The following is a 13900-nucleotide window of genomic DNA, read 5'->3' on the forward strand; positions in this document are numbered from 1 at the left end:
CAGGAGGAGTGAGTGCTCTCCCCAGCGTGGGTGCTGGGTGCTGGCCCAGCCACGGGGGCTGCCGCAGGGAGGAGGTGAGAAGGGACTCACGTGAGCCCCCTCTGCTCCCGCAGTGGCTCTGGGCACCGCTGCCATCAACCAGGCCATCAAGGAGGGGAAGGCGGCGCAGACCCTGCGTGTGCTGCGCAACCCTGACGTGGCCCTGTGCGGCGTGGCGAGCGCCTGCGCCGCGGCGTACCAGGAGCAGCTTGCGGCTCTGATGGCCACCAAGAGACAAGCGGGTAAACCTTGGGGGCTGCAAAAGCTTCCCCCCTCCCCAGGAACCTGGGGGGTACCCCTGCTCGAGCCGTTTGGGGGGAGCAGCACCCCCCAGCAGCGTCTCGGCGTGCAGGGAGCGCGAAGCCGTGCTGGATCCAGCACAGGCTGGCGGATGGTGCCGAGTACTACCTGAGCCTGCAGACCTTCGAGGGCAGCTGGCAGCGCCCATGCCACGGCAGCCTCAACACCACGCACCTGAGCCGGGAGGAGATCCAGGTACCGGGAGGACGGGGCGTGCGCGGGTGCCGGCAGCATCGCTGGGGCTGAGCTGGTCCATCGTGTCCCCGCAGTCGGTTGTCACCCGAGTGACTGCGGCGCACGACCGGGAGCTCCTGTGGGCGTCCAACGTCGCATTCGTGGCGAGGCTGCAGGCGAGGCTGCGGGGCTTCCTCGTCCGCCAGGAGTTTGCGGCACGACGGCATATCCTGCGAGAGCAGTGGCCGGCTGCCGTCAGGATCCAGGTGACGTAGCCGGCCAGAATCTGTGCTGGGGGGGATGCAAACCATGGGTGGTTGCCCGCAGCATCCTGCAGCGGGTCTGGGGGCCACCGGCACTTGCTGCTCTGTACGTTTAGCAGCCAGGACTCACCCAAGGTACTGCAGAGCATGGTACGGGGCTTGCTTTTCTCACAGCAGCTGCTCTGGGTGCTGGTTTCCTCCGTTTTCCTGTACCACGTTATCCTCTCTGGTGTGCTCTCCGAAATCCCACCCGGACGTCGCAGCCTTGCACAGATTGCGGTAGTCGGTTGTATTTTCTCATGCCCAGGCTTGTTGGAGAGGGTACAAGCAGCGCAGAGCTTACCTGGAGAGGCTGCGCTACCTGCAAGCCAACGCAGACGCTGCAGTAAAGGTTTGGAAAACCTTTCCTTCACCCTGTGCTTCCACGTTGGGCATCGCCGCCTGCTTGCTCGGCAATGACCGTGGCATTTACCTCCTGCCCGGTAATGAGGCAGCCGGGGGTAATACGGCGGTTGGACCTGGGCAGCGTGTGAGGGGATGGGGGGAAGTTTGAGCCGAGGGAGAATGTCTTGCAGAAATCCCCATGCTTTTCCCCCTTCCCACCCGCTCGCTTTGGCCAAGCGAGTCCTTCCAGTATCCAACCGCTTGAACATCTCTCCCAGATCCAGGCAGGCGTGAGGATGTGGCGGGCTCGGAGAAGGTACCAGGAGAGGCTGCGCTACTTCAGGCAGAACGTGAGTGATGGGCTGGGGAGTAAAACAGCTCCTGGGAGCACGTCCCCCTCTGCGGGGATGGAGGGGCACGATCCCGAGCATGCGGTCGGATCTCCGCGCCCGAGCGCTCGTGGCGCAGCTGGTGGGAGAAACGGGTGCATCCTTGCAAGGGGACAGATGGGAAGGAAAAGGTGCCTGGTGGGTCAGGAAGCCAAACTAACTAAGGCTCTGTAAAGTATGAGGAAGAGAAAAACCACTCCATTTCCATCAAAAGCCAACAAGGACTTAAAGATCCCCATTAGAGGGGAAGGAAATTTGGGGGGGAAAGGGGTGTGTTGGCTGTGGGAAGCAAAACTGCGCCTCTGGAGTTGCTGCAGTGTGTGAAATACAGCAAGTGGAGGTGAAACAACCGCTAAGGAGGGTGAAATCCTGAAATCATCCCTTCTGGGCTTTGGAGACCCTCATCCCAGGCATCGGCAGGCTCCCGGCACGTGGGAGCTGGCAGCCAGGTGCCGGACCAGCTCTCCTCCACTCCCCATGTGTGTCAGGGATGCTGTGGGCAAACATCCCCCACCCCCTTGTTTGTCTTGGCAGATTAAAGCTGTAATTAAAATCCAGGCTTTTGTGCGAGCTAACAAGGCCCGTGGGGATTACAGGATGCTGGGTAAGTGCCTGCTCGTCTCCGCTCCGAAGCGGCTGTATTAATTGGGATGGGGACTCTGCCTCCTCCCTCGCTGGCCCTGCACGGTGGGGAGGCAGTGGCAGGCTGGCCACCAGTGTCCCCGTGGCAAGCACGAGAGCGGCAGAGGCTTGGTGGCCCCTCCGTGTGGGCTAGAGCAGCCCTGGGGCTGCTCTTGCTGTCCCTCTGCTCCTGAAGGCTTCCCGGGGAGGTGTTGCAGAGTGTGGCACCGTCTTGTCCTGTGTCCTGGTGTTGCAAGAAGATGCTTTTTTTTTTTTGGGAGGAGGATGGGGTGTCTTTGTGAGATGCCGGGGGTCCAAGGGTCCGCAGTGGGGGTGGCCATTCGGTCTTTCCTGTGAGCGTTCACGGCGGCTCCGTGCCTCGCTGCAGTCCACGCCAGCAGCCCGCCGCTGAGCGTTGTCCGGCGCTTCATCCACTTGCTGGAGCAGAGCCAGCATGACTTCTGGGAGGAGTCGGAGGTGCTGCGGCTGCAGGAGGAGGTGGTGAAGAGGATCCGTGCCAGCCAGCAGCTGGAGAGTGACCTGGACCTCATGGACATCAAGATTGGGCTGCTGGTCAAGAACAGGATCACGCTGCAGGTGGGGAGCGTGGCCGCAGGGGGAGGACCTTGGCCACCGCCTGTGGCTCAGCTGCGGTGCCCAAAGCCGTTCAGCCAGCAGAGAGCTGGCCCCCACCCTTTCTTGACATCGCAGCTTGAACTTCTCTCCGCTTTACTTTTGAAGCGGTTGAAGGGGCTGGGGAGCATTGCGGTGCCTCTGGCTCCCTTTCCCCAGATGCTGGGCTGAACGCTGGAGCTTGCCGGCGGTCGCCAACGCTTCTCTCCTTGCTCACGTGTCTCCAGGAGGTGGTCTCACACTGCAAGAAGCTGACCAAGAAGAACAAGGAGCAGCTCTCGGAGATGATGTCCATAGACAAGCAGAAGGGGCTCAAATCGCTCAGCAAGGAGAAGCGGCAGAAGCTGGAGGCCTACCAGCATCTCTTCTACCTGCTGCAGGTGGGGCTGGTGGGGCTCTGCTGTGTCCATCACTGCTGGGGGAGCCATGTGGGGACCCTGGCCCCCCGCTACCCCATGACACTTGGGGTTAGCTTGATGTTCCTCGTCCCTGCAGACACAGCCTGTGTACTTGGCCAGGCTGATCTTCCAGATGCCCCAGAACAAGTCCACCAAGTTCATGGAGTCAGTGATCTTTACGCTTTACAACTATGCATCCAACCCGCGAGAGGCTTACCTGCTGCTCCAGCTCTTCAAAGCAGCGCTGCAGGAGGAGATCAGGTGGGTGGCCATGGGTGCCCCGGTTTGGGGACAGGTCTGGGCAAAGGCTGAACCAGGGGCATCAGCTTGGATGCAGTTACCTCTTCTGGCTGCTGCCTCCTGTGTTGGAGAACATCCCCGTCATCCCATCCATCCCGCCTCTCTTCCCCAGGTCCAAGGTGGACCACGTCCATGACATCCTGACAGGGAATGCCACAGTCATCCGGCTGGTGGTCAGCTTCTACCGCAACACACGCGGGCAGAATGCCCTGCGGCAGATCCTGGGTGGTCCGGTGCAGGAGGTCCTGCAGGACAAGACCCTCAGCATCCGCACCAACCCCGTGGACATCTACAAGGCATGGATCAACCAGACCGAGTCACAGAGCGGGCAGAAGAGGTCAGGCCTTTGGGCAAGGATGCTTAGTCCAACCACAGGGTGACAGGTGCTGGGATGGTGATGGGGACCTTGTCTTCCATCCACAGCAAGCTCCCGTATGAGGTCAGCTCCGAGCAGGCTCTCAGCCACCCTGAGGTCCAAAGGCGGCTGGATATTTCTATCCGCAACCTCCTTGCGATGACGGACAAGTTCGTCTCTGCCATCACCTCTTCTGTAGACAAGATCCCGTATGTACCCCAGTGGCTTGTATGTGCATCCCTGCAGCACTGTCAGCTTGAAGGTAGCTTCAGCCAGGCCTTAGAAGGGGAGGTTGGGTGATGAGGGGCTTCCCAGCGCCTTAGCTGCTGCAGGACCGAGTTACTGCACTGTGAACAAGGGAAAGGAATATCAGCAGGCATGGCTGCTTCTGCTCCTCCAGCAACGCCCCGGTGGGCTGGCTCTTCTTGCCACTCCATTTCTGAGTGCTTTACTACTGGTGTTGAGGTGTCTGCAAGGAAGAAGCTGAGCTTTGTAGTAATCTTGGAGGATGAAGGCTTCCTCCAGGGATGTCTGGGCTGGCAGCAGAGTAGAGGAGGGAGTGAGGGGAGGCTGCAGCCGCCAGCCTCTCCTATGGGCTCCTCCATTACCCCAAGGCTGGCGGCTTGATGCTTCTTGGGTGATGGGTAGTAGGGATGGGGCAGGGTGGCTGAGCCTAGTGCTGCCCCACACGCTGATGGACCTCTCCTCAGCTATGGGATGCGCTACGTGGCCAAAATCCTGAGGACATCCTTGGCTGAGAAATTCCCCAAGGCCTTGGAGGAGGAGATCGACAAGGTACCCTGGGGCTGGGGGTGTCTGCGCGGCTTGGTGGGGTTCAGCCGTGTCTGCGTCTGAAGGGCCAGTATCCCTCTACAGAAGGCCAAGTCCTCTTGACTTAAAAATGCCTTCCAGTCAACATGTTCCTGAGCCACTAAGGAAATGCCAACAGTGGGCTCTTCTCTGCCCTGCTGTCCCCTCCGGGAGGGTCCCACTAGGCAGAGCAAGGACGAAACAGCCTTCTCTGAGCTAAGACCTCCTTGGGCACCAGCCCCTGTGCTCCCCAACACCCAGCCTGTCTTGTGCCCCAGATCGTGGGGAACCTGCTCTATTACCGCTTCATGAACCCAGCCGTGGTGGCCCCTGATGGCTTCGACATCGTGGACATCTCTGCTGGGGTGACCCTGCATCCCGACCACCGCCGCAGCCTGGGCTCCATCGCCAAAGTCCTGCAGCACGCGGCTGCCTACAAGGCCTTTGACGGGGAGAATGCCCATCTCTGTGGGGTGAACCAGTACCTGGAGGACACTCACAACAAGTTCAGGTGGGCACCAGCGTGGCATCGGGGCGGGAAGACGGCTTTGAGCTGGTGGCAGGGTTTTTGGGGCTGACTGAAGAGGTCCCTCTCTGCAGGAGGTTCATCTCTGCTGCCTGCTGCGTCCCTGAGCCAGAAGAGAGGTTTAATATGGATGAGTACTCGGAGATGGTGGCAGTGGCCAAACCGGTCATCTACATCACGGTGGGGGAGCTCATCAACACGCACAAGGTAAGGGCATAAAACTCATCTGCAAACCACCAGGCTCCATTTCTTCTGCTCCCACCTCCTGAGCCTTCTGCTGTGTTTCATCATACTCCTCTGTATCCCACCACCAGCACAGCTCCTTCTGGCCTTTTTTTTTTCCTTTTTAAGCAAACAAATAATCCAGATTCTGTGGGTTCTCTGCCGCTTGGCCTTCCCTGGACCCCATAACTTTGCAGTTCCCCCCTCTCAGGTGCAAAGGGCATTGCACCGTTCCCCACCGGCCTTCGCTCCCTGTTTCTTTGCATGCCCTTTTGCCGCTGACTCTTCCCCCCTTGCACCGTCCAGCTCCTGCTTGAGCATCAGGACTCCATTGCGCCGCACCACGGAGACCCCCTGCACGAGCTTCTGGAAGATCTTGATGAGCTTCCTACGGTCCAGTCCCTTGTCGGTAGGTAGAGCTCTGGGGGCCACCGTTCCCCCCGGCAGGAGGAGAATGGAGATCAGGATGCTTTTCTTGCATGAAGCTCTAGCTGGATTGCTTTGGGCATGGGGAAACCAGCCCCCCTGAGCCCCACGTGGCTACTAGGGCTCTCTCTGCCCTCGCAGGGGAGAGCGTTCCCAGCCCGGTGGACAGCAGTGCTGAGCAGGTGCTCTCCCAGCTCAGCAAAATGGAGATCTCCCTCACCCTCGCTGGCAAGCTGGTGCCGGCGGCCAGCAACGAGGAGAGCGACGTGAGGAGTTTGCTGCTGAGGTGAGGGTGGGCTCTGTGGGCTTCGGGCTAGCTGGGCTCTGGGGCAGCTTACTGGGGGTTGAGGTGCCAGCTGGGATGCTCAAGTGGGGCAAGAAAGCCCTGGGAGGCGAGTAAATAACGTGCTGCTCTGGTGGAGGAGGGCGATGGTCTGGAGCGGATGCCTGACCTCTCCCTCTGGTCTCTAGCACCAAGCAGATGCTGGTGGACGTGATCCAGTCCCAGCCAGGAGATTCCCTCCCAGGGATCCTGTGGACACCGGCCTCGGAGCACGAGGTGGGGTGTGCGAGGCTGCTGCTGGGGATGGGCGATGGGCTAAAACACTTCTTGGGGAAACGGCAACAAGCCCTTGGCAAAAAGCTGCCCGGCTCCTCTCGAAGGCTTGGCCACTGGTCTTACGCTCCAGCAGTGGCTGGGCTCTGTTTTTCAGAGAAAACGGGTGTTTTGGGCCAGGAGACACTCATATCGAAGTGTGTGTGTGTGGCGGGGGGGCTTTGATTATTCCGTCTCCTCACGTCCCATTCCAGCCGTGTGCCAGGCTCACCCCCTTCTCGTCCCCAGGAAGCCTCCCACGACAATCTCATGCGCAGGCGAGCGCTGTGGGATGCCCGGACCCCTGCCAAGCTAAAACGCAACCGCTCCCTGGCTGCTAACAGCCAGCTGTCCATGGAGGAGAAGAAGCGCAAGATCATCCGCAACCTGCGGCGCTTGGAGAACCTGGGGCTCGTGGACTCTGCCCATCAGTACCAGGAGCTCATCCACGAGCTGGCCAAGGTGTGCTGGGGGACACTGAGGCAGGAGGTCACCTCTCTAAACCCACCTGAGATCCTGCTCTGGTGCTTCAATAAAGCTCAGACTGGGTTATATTGACCTTCTCCTACGGCTTCGTTTCCTCCAGGACATCCGCAACCAGAGACGTTACCGGCAGCACCGCAAAGGGGAGCTCCTGAAGCTGAGACAGACCCTGCAGGGCCTCAACGCCAAGACCTTGTTTTATGAGGAGCAAATTGATTATTACAATCAGTACATCAAGACCTGCCTCGACAACCTGGCAGCCAGCAACAAGTACGTTTCCTTACCAAAAAAGCCAATAATTTAAAAAAGGAAAAAAAAAAATATATTTTTTTGTCACTGCTATCTGGATGTTGTGAGTGCCGGAGATGTGGGTCTGAGGGGTCGTGCGTGGCCGGAGACCAGCTCCGAGCGCGCGGTGCCTTCTCTCCAAGGGTCGGCGGGAAGAGCAAGAAGCTGCAGTCGCTGCGCTACACGGCGGCCCGGCTGCTCGAGAAGGGGGTTCTGCTGGAGATCGAGGACTTGCCGCCCAGCCAGTACGTAGCTCCTGCTCAGGGGGATGAGCCAGCGCCGCGCAAAGCTGGGACGGGTAGAGGAAAGCAGCCCGGGAGGAGGGTGCATGCGTGCCCACCGTCATCCCCCAAGGATGGAGCAAATTGCTTCGGGTATTACCGGGAGAGCTGGGATTTCGGCGGGGGGGGTTTGCGTCGTGGGTCTGGCCTTGTGTGTGCCGAGGGGGTTGCGCTGGGTGGGTGACCCGCTCCTTGGTTGCGCTAAAGCCGTGAAGCCCCTTTTGGTGGTAGCGAGTGGCTCTGTCCCTTCAGGTTCAGGAACGTGATTTTTGACATCATCCCCTGCGAGGAATCGGGCAGGTTCCAGGTGAAAGCCAAGTTCATGGGGATCGACATGGAGCGCTTCCAGCTGCACTACCAGGTGGGGAGCCCCCGGCGGGGCCAGGGCAGCCTGGGCGTGGGGGGGGTGGACAGCGTCCCCACACCCGGCTGGTTTTTGGGGGGACCCGGAGCCCATGGGGAGCCCTGCCCCGAGCCGGGGGCAGCCTCACTGTGCCCCTCCCTGCTGCGTGTCCTGACGCAAACCCAGCGCCGTGCGGGCTCCCCGCTCCCCTGGGGGATGCTGCAGCTGGGGGCTGAGGGTGGGACGGCCCCCTCCCCGGCTGGCACGCAGGGCTGGCGGTGGTGACGGTCGCCTCTCCCGCAGGACCTGCTGCAGCTGCAGTATGAGGGCGTAGCCGTCATGAAGATGTTTGACAAGGCCAAGGTCAACGTCAACCTGCTCATTTTCCTCCTCAACAAGAAGTTCTTCAAGAAGTAACAGGGGTGGGTGGGGAGGGCTATGGGGGGGCGGGGGGGGTGATGCAAACCTGCCAAAGAGAAACCTCGGGGTCAGCATGTCCCCGTGGCGGGGAAAGCTGCTGCTCGCCATGAAGCTTTCCTGCCCGGACGCAGCGCGCTTGGGCGGCCGCGGCCGACGGCGCCCGGCTGGGGAGGGCGGAGGGCTCGGAGCTCAGCCCCATCCCTGGGCAGCCTGAAATTGGGGGGCGGCTGGAGGTGGGCTGGGAGCCCCCAGCCCCTGCAGCGCATGCAGGCGTGAGCCGGTACCCGACCCTTCCCGCGGGAAGGATGCGGCCGCCGCGGCTTTTGCAGCATCCGTAACTTATAAATCAGGGGCTTTTGTGGGTATTTTGGCTGCTTAGTTCCTGCGTTGCTAACAGCCAGCTGCTCGAGACTATGGATTTCTGGACACTACATATGTTTTTAGTGATGAGATAAAGGTATTTTAATACATAAGTTTTTTCTTCCTCCCGCTAAAGATGGGGAAATGTCAGTATTAGACTTTATGTGGGGGTAGGGAGAATATATAGGCAGTGACTGCTTGTGAAGACACCCAGGGGCTGTCCTCTAGTAAATCAAGGTGCAATAGCAGAATTTGGGGGTTTTTTTTAAAATTAATTTTACTGCTTGCTCTCCAGCCAGGCTGGGGGCTAGAACTAAAGGTGGGTGGCCCAGAGCCACTGCCATCCCATGGCGGCAGGGACCTCTCCCCTGTCCTCTGGACCACGTTGAAGCCTGGCAGCTGGTGTGGAGCAACCCCAAGCCACCATCTTAGCCAGGATGGTGGCTGCTCTGTCCCCTGTTGATTTGCTCTGGTGCCTAATTAAAGTGTGGCATAATGACCGAGTTTGGCCGTGGCTACTTTTTAAAGCACTTTCTCCTCCACGTAACACGGTTACCACGTGGTAACCAGCCCAAGCCTCCTCCCAGCCTTGTCTCCTGCTCCGCAAAGGAGGTTTTTTGGGGACCTGAGTAGGAATCTCCATCGCTGCTTTGGTTACCCTCTTAGCACCCTGAGGCGGCTCAATGGTACCCTGATACGTTGGCATGTAGGGAATCTGTCTTGTTTTTGGAAAGTTATGTTTGTTTGTGTTGGTTTTATGTGGGGTTTTTTTCCCTTCTGCCATGTAAAAGCTGCACCCAGTGCTTACCCCTCCACCCCGCGTGTGCCACATCCCAGCTGTGCTGCCTTTGCCCCTTTGCTCTAAATAAACTTGTATAAGAAAACACAGAATTGCTCTGGATGATCGTTTCTCCTTCAGCCGGCTCTGTGGTCCTCCCCTGCCCCTCCTCTTGCTTACTGGGTCCCACAGCACCCCATCCCCAAAGCGAGGTGCCCCTTGGCTTGGCAGCGCTGTCGGCTGGGAACCGGCTCCCTTGAAGCAGCGCCGAGTCAGACGCCGAAGCATCGACTCAGCTCTCGCACGGGGAATTTAGGCCGCTTTCAGACACGCTTAATTCTTAAATAAATACTATGATTACATCTCAAAGACTATGATTATATCTCTAAAGGAATGAATTGGGATCAAGCTGCAGTACTCTTCCACTTTTAGCATAGGACCAGGCTGCGGTTAACCTGTTGGGTGCTGCACCAGCAGCAGGGACAGGATCACGAGGACCTGCTGGTGCACGTTACCCATTACCACATTTTTTCTTTTTTTCTTCTGCTTACCATATTTATTTTTTCTTCCTTGCCTTCAGAGGAAGAGCTGGTGCTTCTCTGGCTTCACCTTTGCGTGTCTTGTTTGCCACCCTGAAACCATTTCTTCGTGATGCTTTGGGGAAGGAGGGGGAGCCTGATGTAAAAGGCTGTATGTAAAAGGCATAATGAGAATAAGCCCCAGCTCTTCGTTAAGCACGCACCTTGCACCAGTCTCGGCACAGGCTGGAGGGGACGTGGTGTTGCTGTGGAAAAAGTGGGGTTTTTTTCGGCTCCCCAAGGCTGGGCCGTGGCCAGCCGCCACTCGGCCGTCGGGTGCCGGCGCTTGCCTCCTGCCCACGCGTTTTTGTGGAGGTTGAAGGGTGAAATTCAGCCCTGAAGTACCGAGGGAGGCCCGTGGGCTGGCTCGGGCTGAGCGATTTCCCAAGGCAGCTCCACTAGATGTCATTGCAAGCCGGGGGAAAGCGCCGTGGCCGGTGGGAGCCCAGGCACCGGCTGTGGGTGCTCCGGGCGCCTGGAGCATCGCGGGTACCAGCAGCCTCCCGCCGCGGGGTCCTGGATGTGACCGTGCTGCCGGCGCCCCGTCGCGGTCACGCGGATGCCGGGGCGTGCAGTCCGAATCTGGGACGTCGGCAGTGAGACCAAGGCGCATGGGGAGGGGGACTTGATCTTGCACGCGTGGCCCTCGGCCTCTCCTCTGCCCTGTGGGCTTTCCCCGGGGCACTGGGCTTAATGGGGGCTGCCTGGTGTTTGCCCAGGCTGGGGCAGCCGCCATTGAAAGGGGACAGGGAGGAAAGTCGGATCCTGCTCCAACCCATCCTGAAAGGTGTTATTTGGGGATGGGGAGAGATTTGGGCTCCCCCCGAGGCTCGTATTTCACCTAGTCCAGCTGCAGCGGGTCCCGTGCAGCGCCCGGCGCCACATGCGCGGCCACGTGCATCTTGCCGGCGCTCAGTCCCCTCGCTGACCCCCCGGGTCCGCGCTCTCGCGCCCGGCCGCGATCTGGTGTCCCCCGCTCGGCAGAGGAGCCGGCGGCTGTGCCGCGCTGCACCGGAGGGTGCCACGCAGCCCCTCAGGGACCCCAGCCCCGCTCCCTCCCCCTTGCTCCTTATTGCCATAACTGCCTCCCGGAGCATAAATGAGCGGCCAGATGGGTGGGCTTTAAAAAAAAAGAGAGGCAAAAAGGCCATGAGAGAGGGTTAACCAAAGTATATATGTAAGTATATGCATGTGTATATATGTGTGCGCAAGAGGGGGGAGAAAAATGGCATGGGGTACGGGACATGCATCGGGTATTTTAAATCTAATCAGGCTGGCGCTCAGGGCGTTGGCGATAACGCCTGCAGCCTGTGGCACTTGGCGTTTGCGGGAGTTAAGGAGATTGGAGGCAGCAGCCAAGTGTAATCAGTGGGGAGAGGCGCCACCAGACCCACCCCGGGGCTGCTCCAGTGTGGGAAAGGGGCTGCTGGGTCTGGGATTTGGGGCGGGAGAGGTGAGAGAGGATGGAGGAGTGCAGGGAGGCTCGTGGCTGGGAGCTGGCAGCATCCTCTATCCACTCCAGTGTGCTTGCAAGAACCCACAAACGCCGAAAGGATGAAAAGTTGTTAAATTGGGCTCAGAAAGCTGCTGCTGGGAGTCGTGATCCCGCCGGCTCGGGGGCCGGCTGGCCCGGTGGAGCGGGTGCTGGGTGCTGGGCGCTGGGCAGGCTGGCGCGAAGGCAGCGCTCCCGGAGAGCTGCTCTCCCCCGGCGTCACGTGCTGCGGCGATGCTAATCCCGTTTCGAAAGCCCGCGCCCCACGCTGCGCCCGCTAATCCCCCTCGCTAACGCGGTCGCAGGGCTGGGGCTGCGGCGCTGCCTCGGCGAGCCCCGGGGCGTCCGCGCACCCGCGGCGGGGCCCCGTCCACGTCCTCTGCCTGCTCCTGCTTCAGCCTTGAGGGTGCTCGTGCGCTCCCTGCCCCGCGCGAAAGGGTGCCGAGTCCCGGACCCCTCCAAAACGCCTCCGTGGGTAGAGGCTGATGTAGAAGTCAGCAGGGCTGGGCCGTAGCGGGTGCATCCCAGCTCCGAGGTCAGGGCATCCCAACAGCCTGGGAAAGCGCCGCGGCTGCCCAGGAGGAGGGATTCACCTTGCTTGGCCAACCTGGCTTCGGCGCAGCCCCGGTCACTCGGCACGTGAAGACCTCGCCTGCAGCACCGAGGAGGTAGGTGAGCGGCTGGGGCCGGCGTCGGTCTCGGGGTTCAGCTCGGCTTTGCCGGGCTCCTCCCCAGAAGCAGCTGCTTTCCCGGCGGTGCCGGGAGTCTTTGCAACGTGGCTCCTGCTGGGATGGCGCAGGCTTTGCGTCCTTAAGAATAATATTGTCGTTCCCTTCCGATGGTAGCAGCTTCCTCGTGGGAGAAGGGAAAAAGCACAAACCGAACCGGGGGAGAAAATAAGAGGGGAATGTTTGCCGACTGTCTGCTGTGTGTTGTTGCCGTTTGTTGTGTTTCTGCGGTTGCTTTGGCAACCCCGGGAAGACATGCCAGGCTGGAGCATCGAGGGTACCGGCGCTCCGCGGTGAGGAGCCCCAGCATGGGGCTGCCGGCCCGCTAGCTGCCCTCAGGTGGGGACAGAGGGCTTTGGGGCAAGGGGGGGATTTATGGGGTGATGTTTGCGCCCAGCTCAACTGATTCCCCCCCCCGGCTGAGCCTGGGACGGGCGCTTGCTTTGCGCTCCTGGGTGACGGCGTCCTCCGAGAGAGACCTGGCTCTGCGACGAGCACGGCAAGAGCGGCTTAAGGGGCTGCAGGGTTACCCTTGCCCCTGGGGAGAGCAGCCAGCCCCGCGGCTCCGCAGGCGCCCGGGGAGTATCCAGGGCTCATCCCCTTCCTTCTTGTCCGGAAGAAAGGGAGCAAACCAGCGGTAACGCTGGCGGGTGGCTGCGGCTGTGCAGCACCGTCCGCCACTCGCAGGAGGGGCTGCGAGAGCGCCGCGCGCGTCCGCAGCCGTCCGGCGTTCCTCTTCCTCCTACCCCGGTGCGCCAAACCCTGGCCTAGTGCAGGGGGGGTTAAATTGCTTTCCATCCACTGTAGCTTCACCTCCGGCTTCGCAGGCGGGGAAGTGCAGGGTGGAGGTGGCTGCGAGGGATGGAGCCCGGCTCCCGAGGGGCGGGTTTGGGCTGGGGGGACCGGGGCAGAGGAGCATGGCTGAGGAGGGGAGAGGGGCCGTGAGCGGGCTCCAGGAGGATGGCGACGCTGCCAGCATCCCCGGCTCCCTCCCGCAGCCCGGGAGCCGTGCGAGTGCTGACACCCCCAGGAGCAGGAGCCCCTCAGCACCCCCAGGGCAGAGTAATCCGGGTGAAGACTTCGCTCCTGGGAGCTGGGAACCACGGCCAAAGCAGCACCGGAGGCGCGTGGTAACCCTTTGGGGGCTACAGCAGGAGACCTGAGCTCCTTGGGGATGCGGGGACGGTCCTGCTGGAGCCTGCAGACCCCAGTACTTTGCAAGTTATTCCGGCAAGCCACCGGTTTGGGGTGGGGTCTGTTGCTTTCCATCCCGCTTCATGCCAGAAGTATTGGCATGGAAAGGTTGCAGCCTGTTGCTGGTTAGAAGTGCCAATTTTAATTACACGATTTAATTGCTGCATCTCCAAATGGCTCTTGTTTTAACTGAAAGGAGAGGCCTGATGAGGAATCCTGCCCTGAACTGGAAGCTGACTCATTCGCCTCCCAGTCCCAGGGTCAGCGCTGGATTACAAATAAACACACTAAATTCCCACTGCTCGGTTCTGGGAACGTGCTCCCGGCCCCGTGTGGAGGGCAGGGACCCAGGACGGGACTGGGTATCTGCCTGCCTCCCACCCTGGGAGCTGAGGGGGCTTTGGTGGCACCTGGAGCTGTCTTGGGGGAGGGAAATAAAAACCCCAGGGGCTGCAGAGGGGGAAAAAACCCACCACTTCGCTCTGACGAGGGTCTGAAATGTCCCAAAGCGCAGAGATTC

At 60.5% G+C, this 13900-nt stretch overlaps 1 protein-coding gene across 1 annotated transcript in view; it reads left to right on the top strand.

Annotated features, from left to right (window-relative positions):
• The window catches only part of IQGAP3 (IQ motif containing GTPase activating protein 3), a gene marked incomplete at both ends in the record, with an annotated part of 10424 nt that extends 2177 nt beyond the window's left edge, over nt 1–8247 (top strand). The window contains 22 exons of the mRNA XM_082011535.1: nt 114–281; nt 392–534; nt 609–779; nt 1084–1167; nt 1439–1510; nt 2084–2153; nt 2559–2767; nt 3031–3183; nt 3299–3462; nt 3614–3838; nt 3925–4065; nt 4567–4651; nt 4945–5177; nt 5267–5399; nt 5721–5823; nt 5982–6126; nt 6312–6399; nt 6685–6897; nt 7022–7188; nt 7350–7451; nt 7740–7848; nt 8134–8247. Of these exons, the coding sequence (XP_081867661.1) occupies nt 114–281; nt 392–534; nt 609–779; nt 1084–1167; nt 1439–1510; nt 2084–2153; nt 2559–2767; nt 3031–3183; nt 3299–3462; nt 3614–3838; nt 3925–4065; nt 4567–4651; nt 4945–5177; nt 5267–5399; nt 5721–5823; nt 5982–6126; nt 6312–6399; nt 6685–6897; nt 7022–7188; nt 7350–7451; nt 7740–7848; nt 8134–8247 (3092 nt within the window). The remainder of the gene's footprint in view (nt 1–113; nt 282–391; nt 535–608; nt 780–1083; nt 1168–1438; nt 1511–2083; nt 2154–2558; nt 2768–3030; nt 3184–3298; nt 3463–3613; nt 3839–3924; nt 4066–4566; nt 4652–4944; nt 5178–5266; nt 5400–5720; nt 5824–5981; nt 6127–6311; nt 6400–6684; nt 6898–7021; nt 7189–7349; nt 7452–7739; nt 7849–8133) is intronic.
• Between the last annotated feature and the right edge of the window lie 5653 nt (nt 8248–13900).

The sequence above is a fragment of the Phaethon aethereus genome (assembly GCF_964289735.1).
Source record: "Phaethon aethereus genome assembly, chromosome: 28".
NCBI lineage: Eukaryota > Metazoa > Chordata > Aves > Phaethontiformes > Phaethontidae > Phaethon > Phaethon aethereus.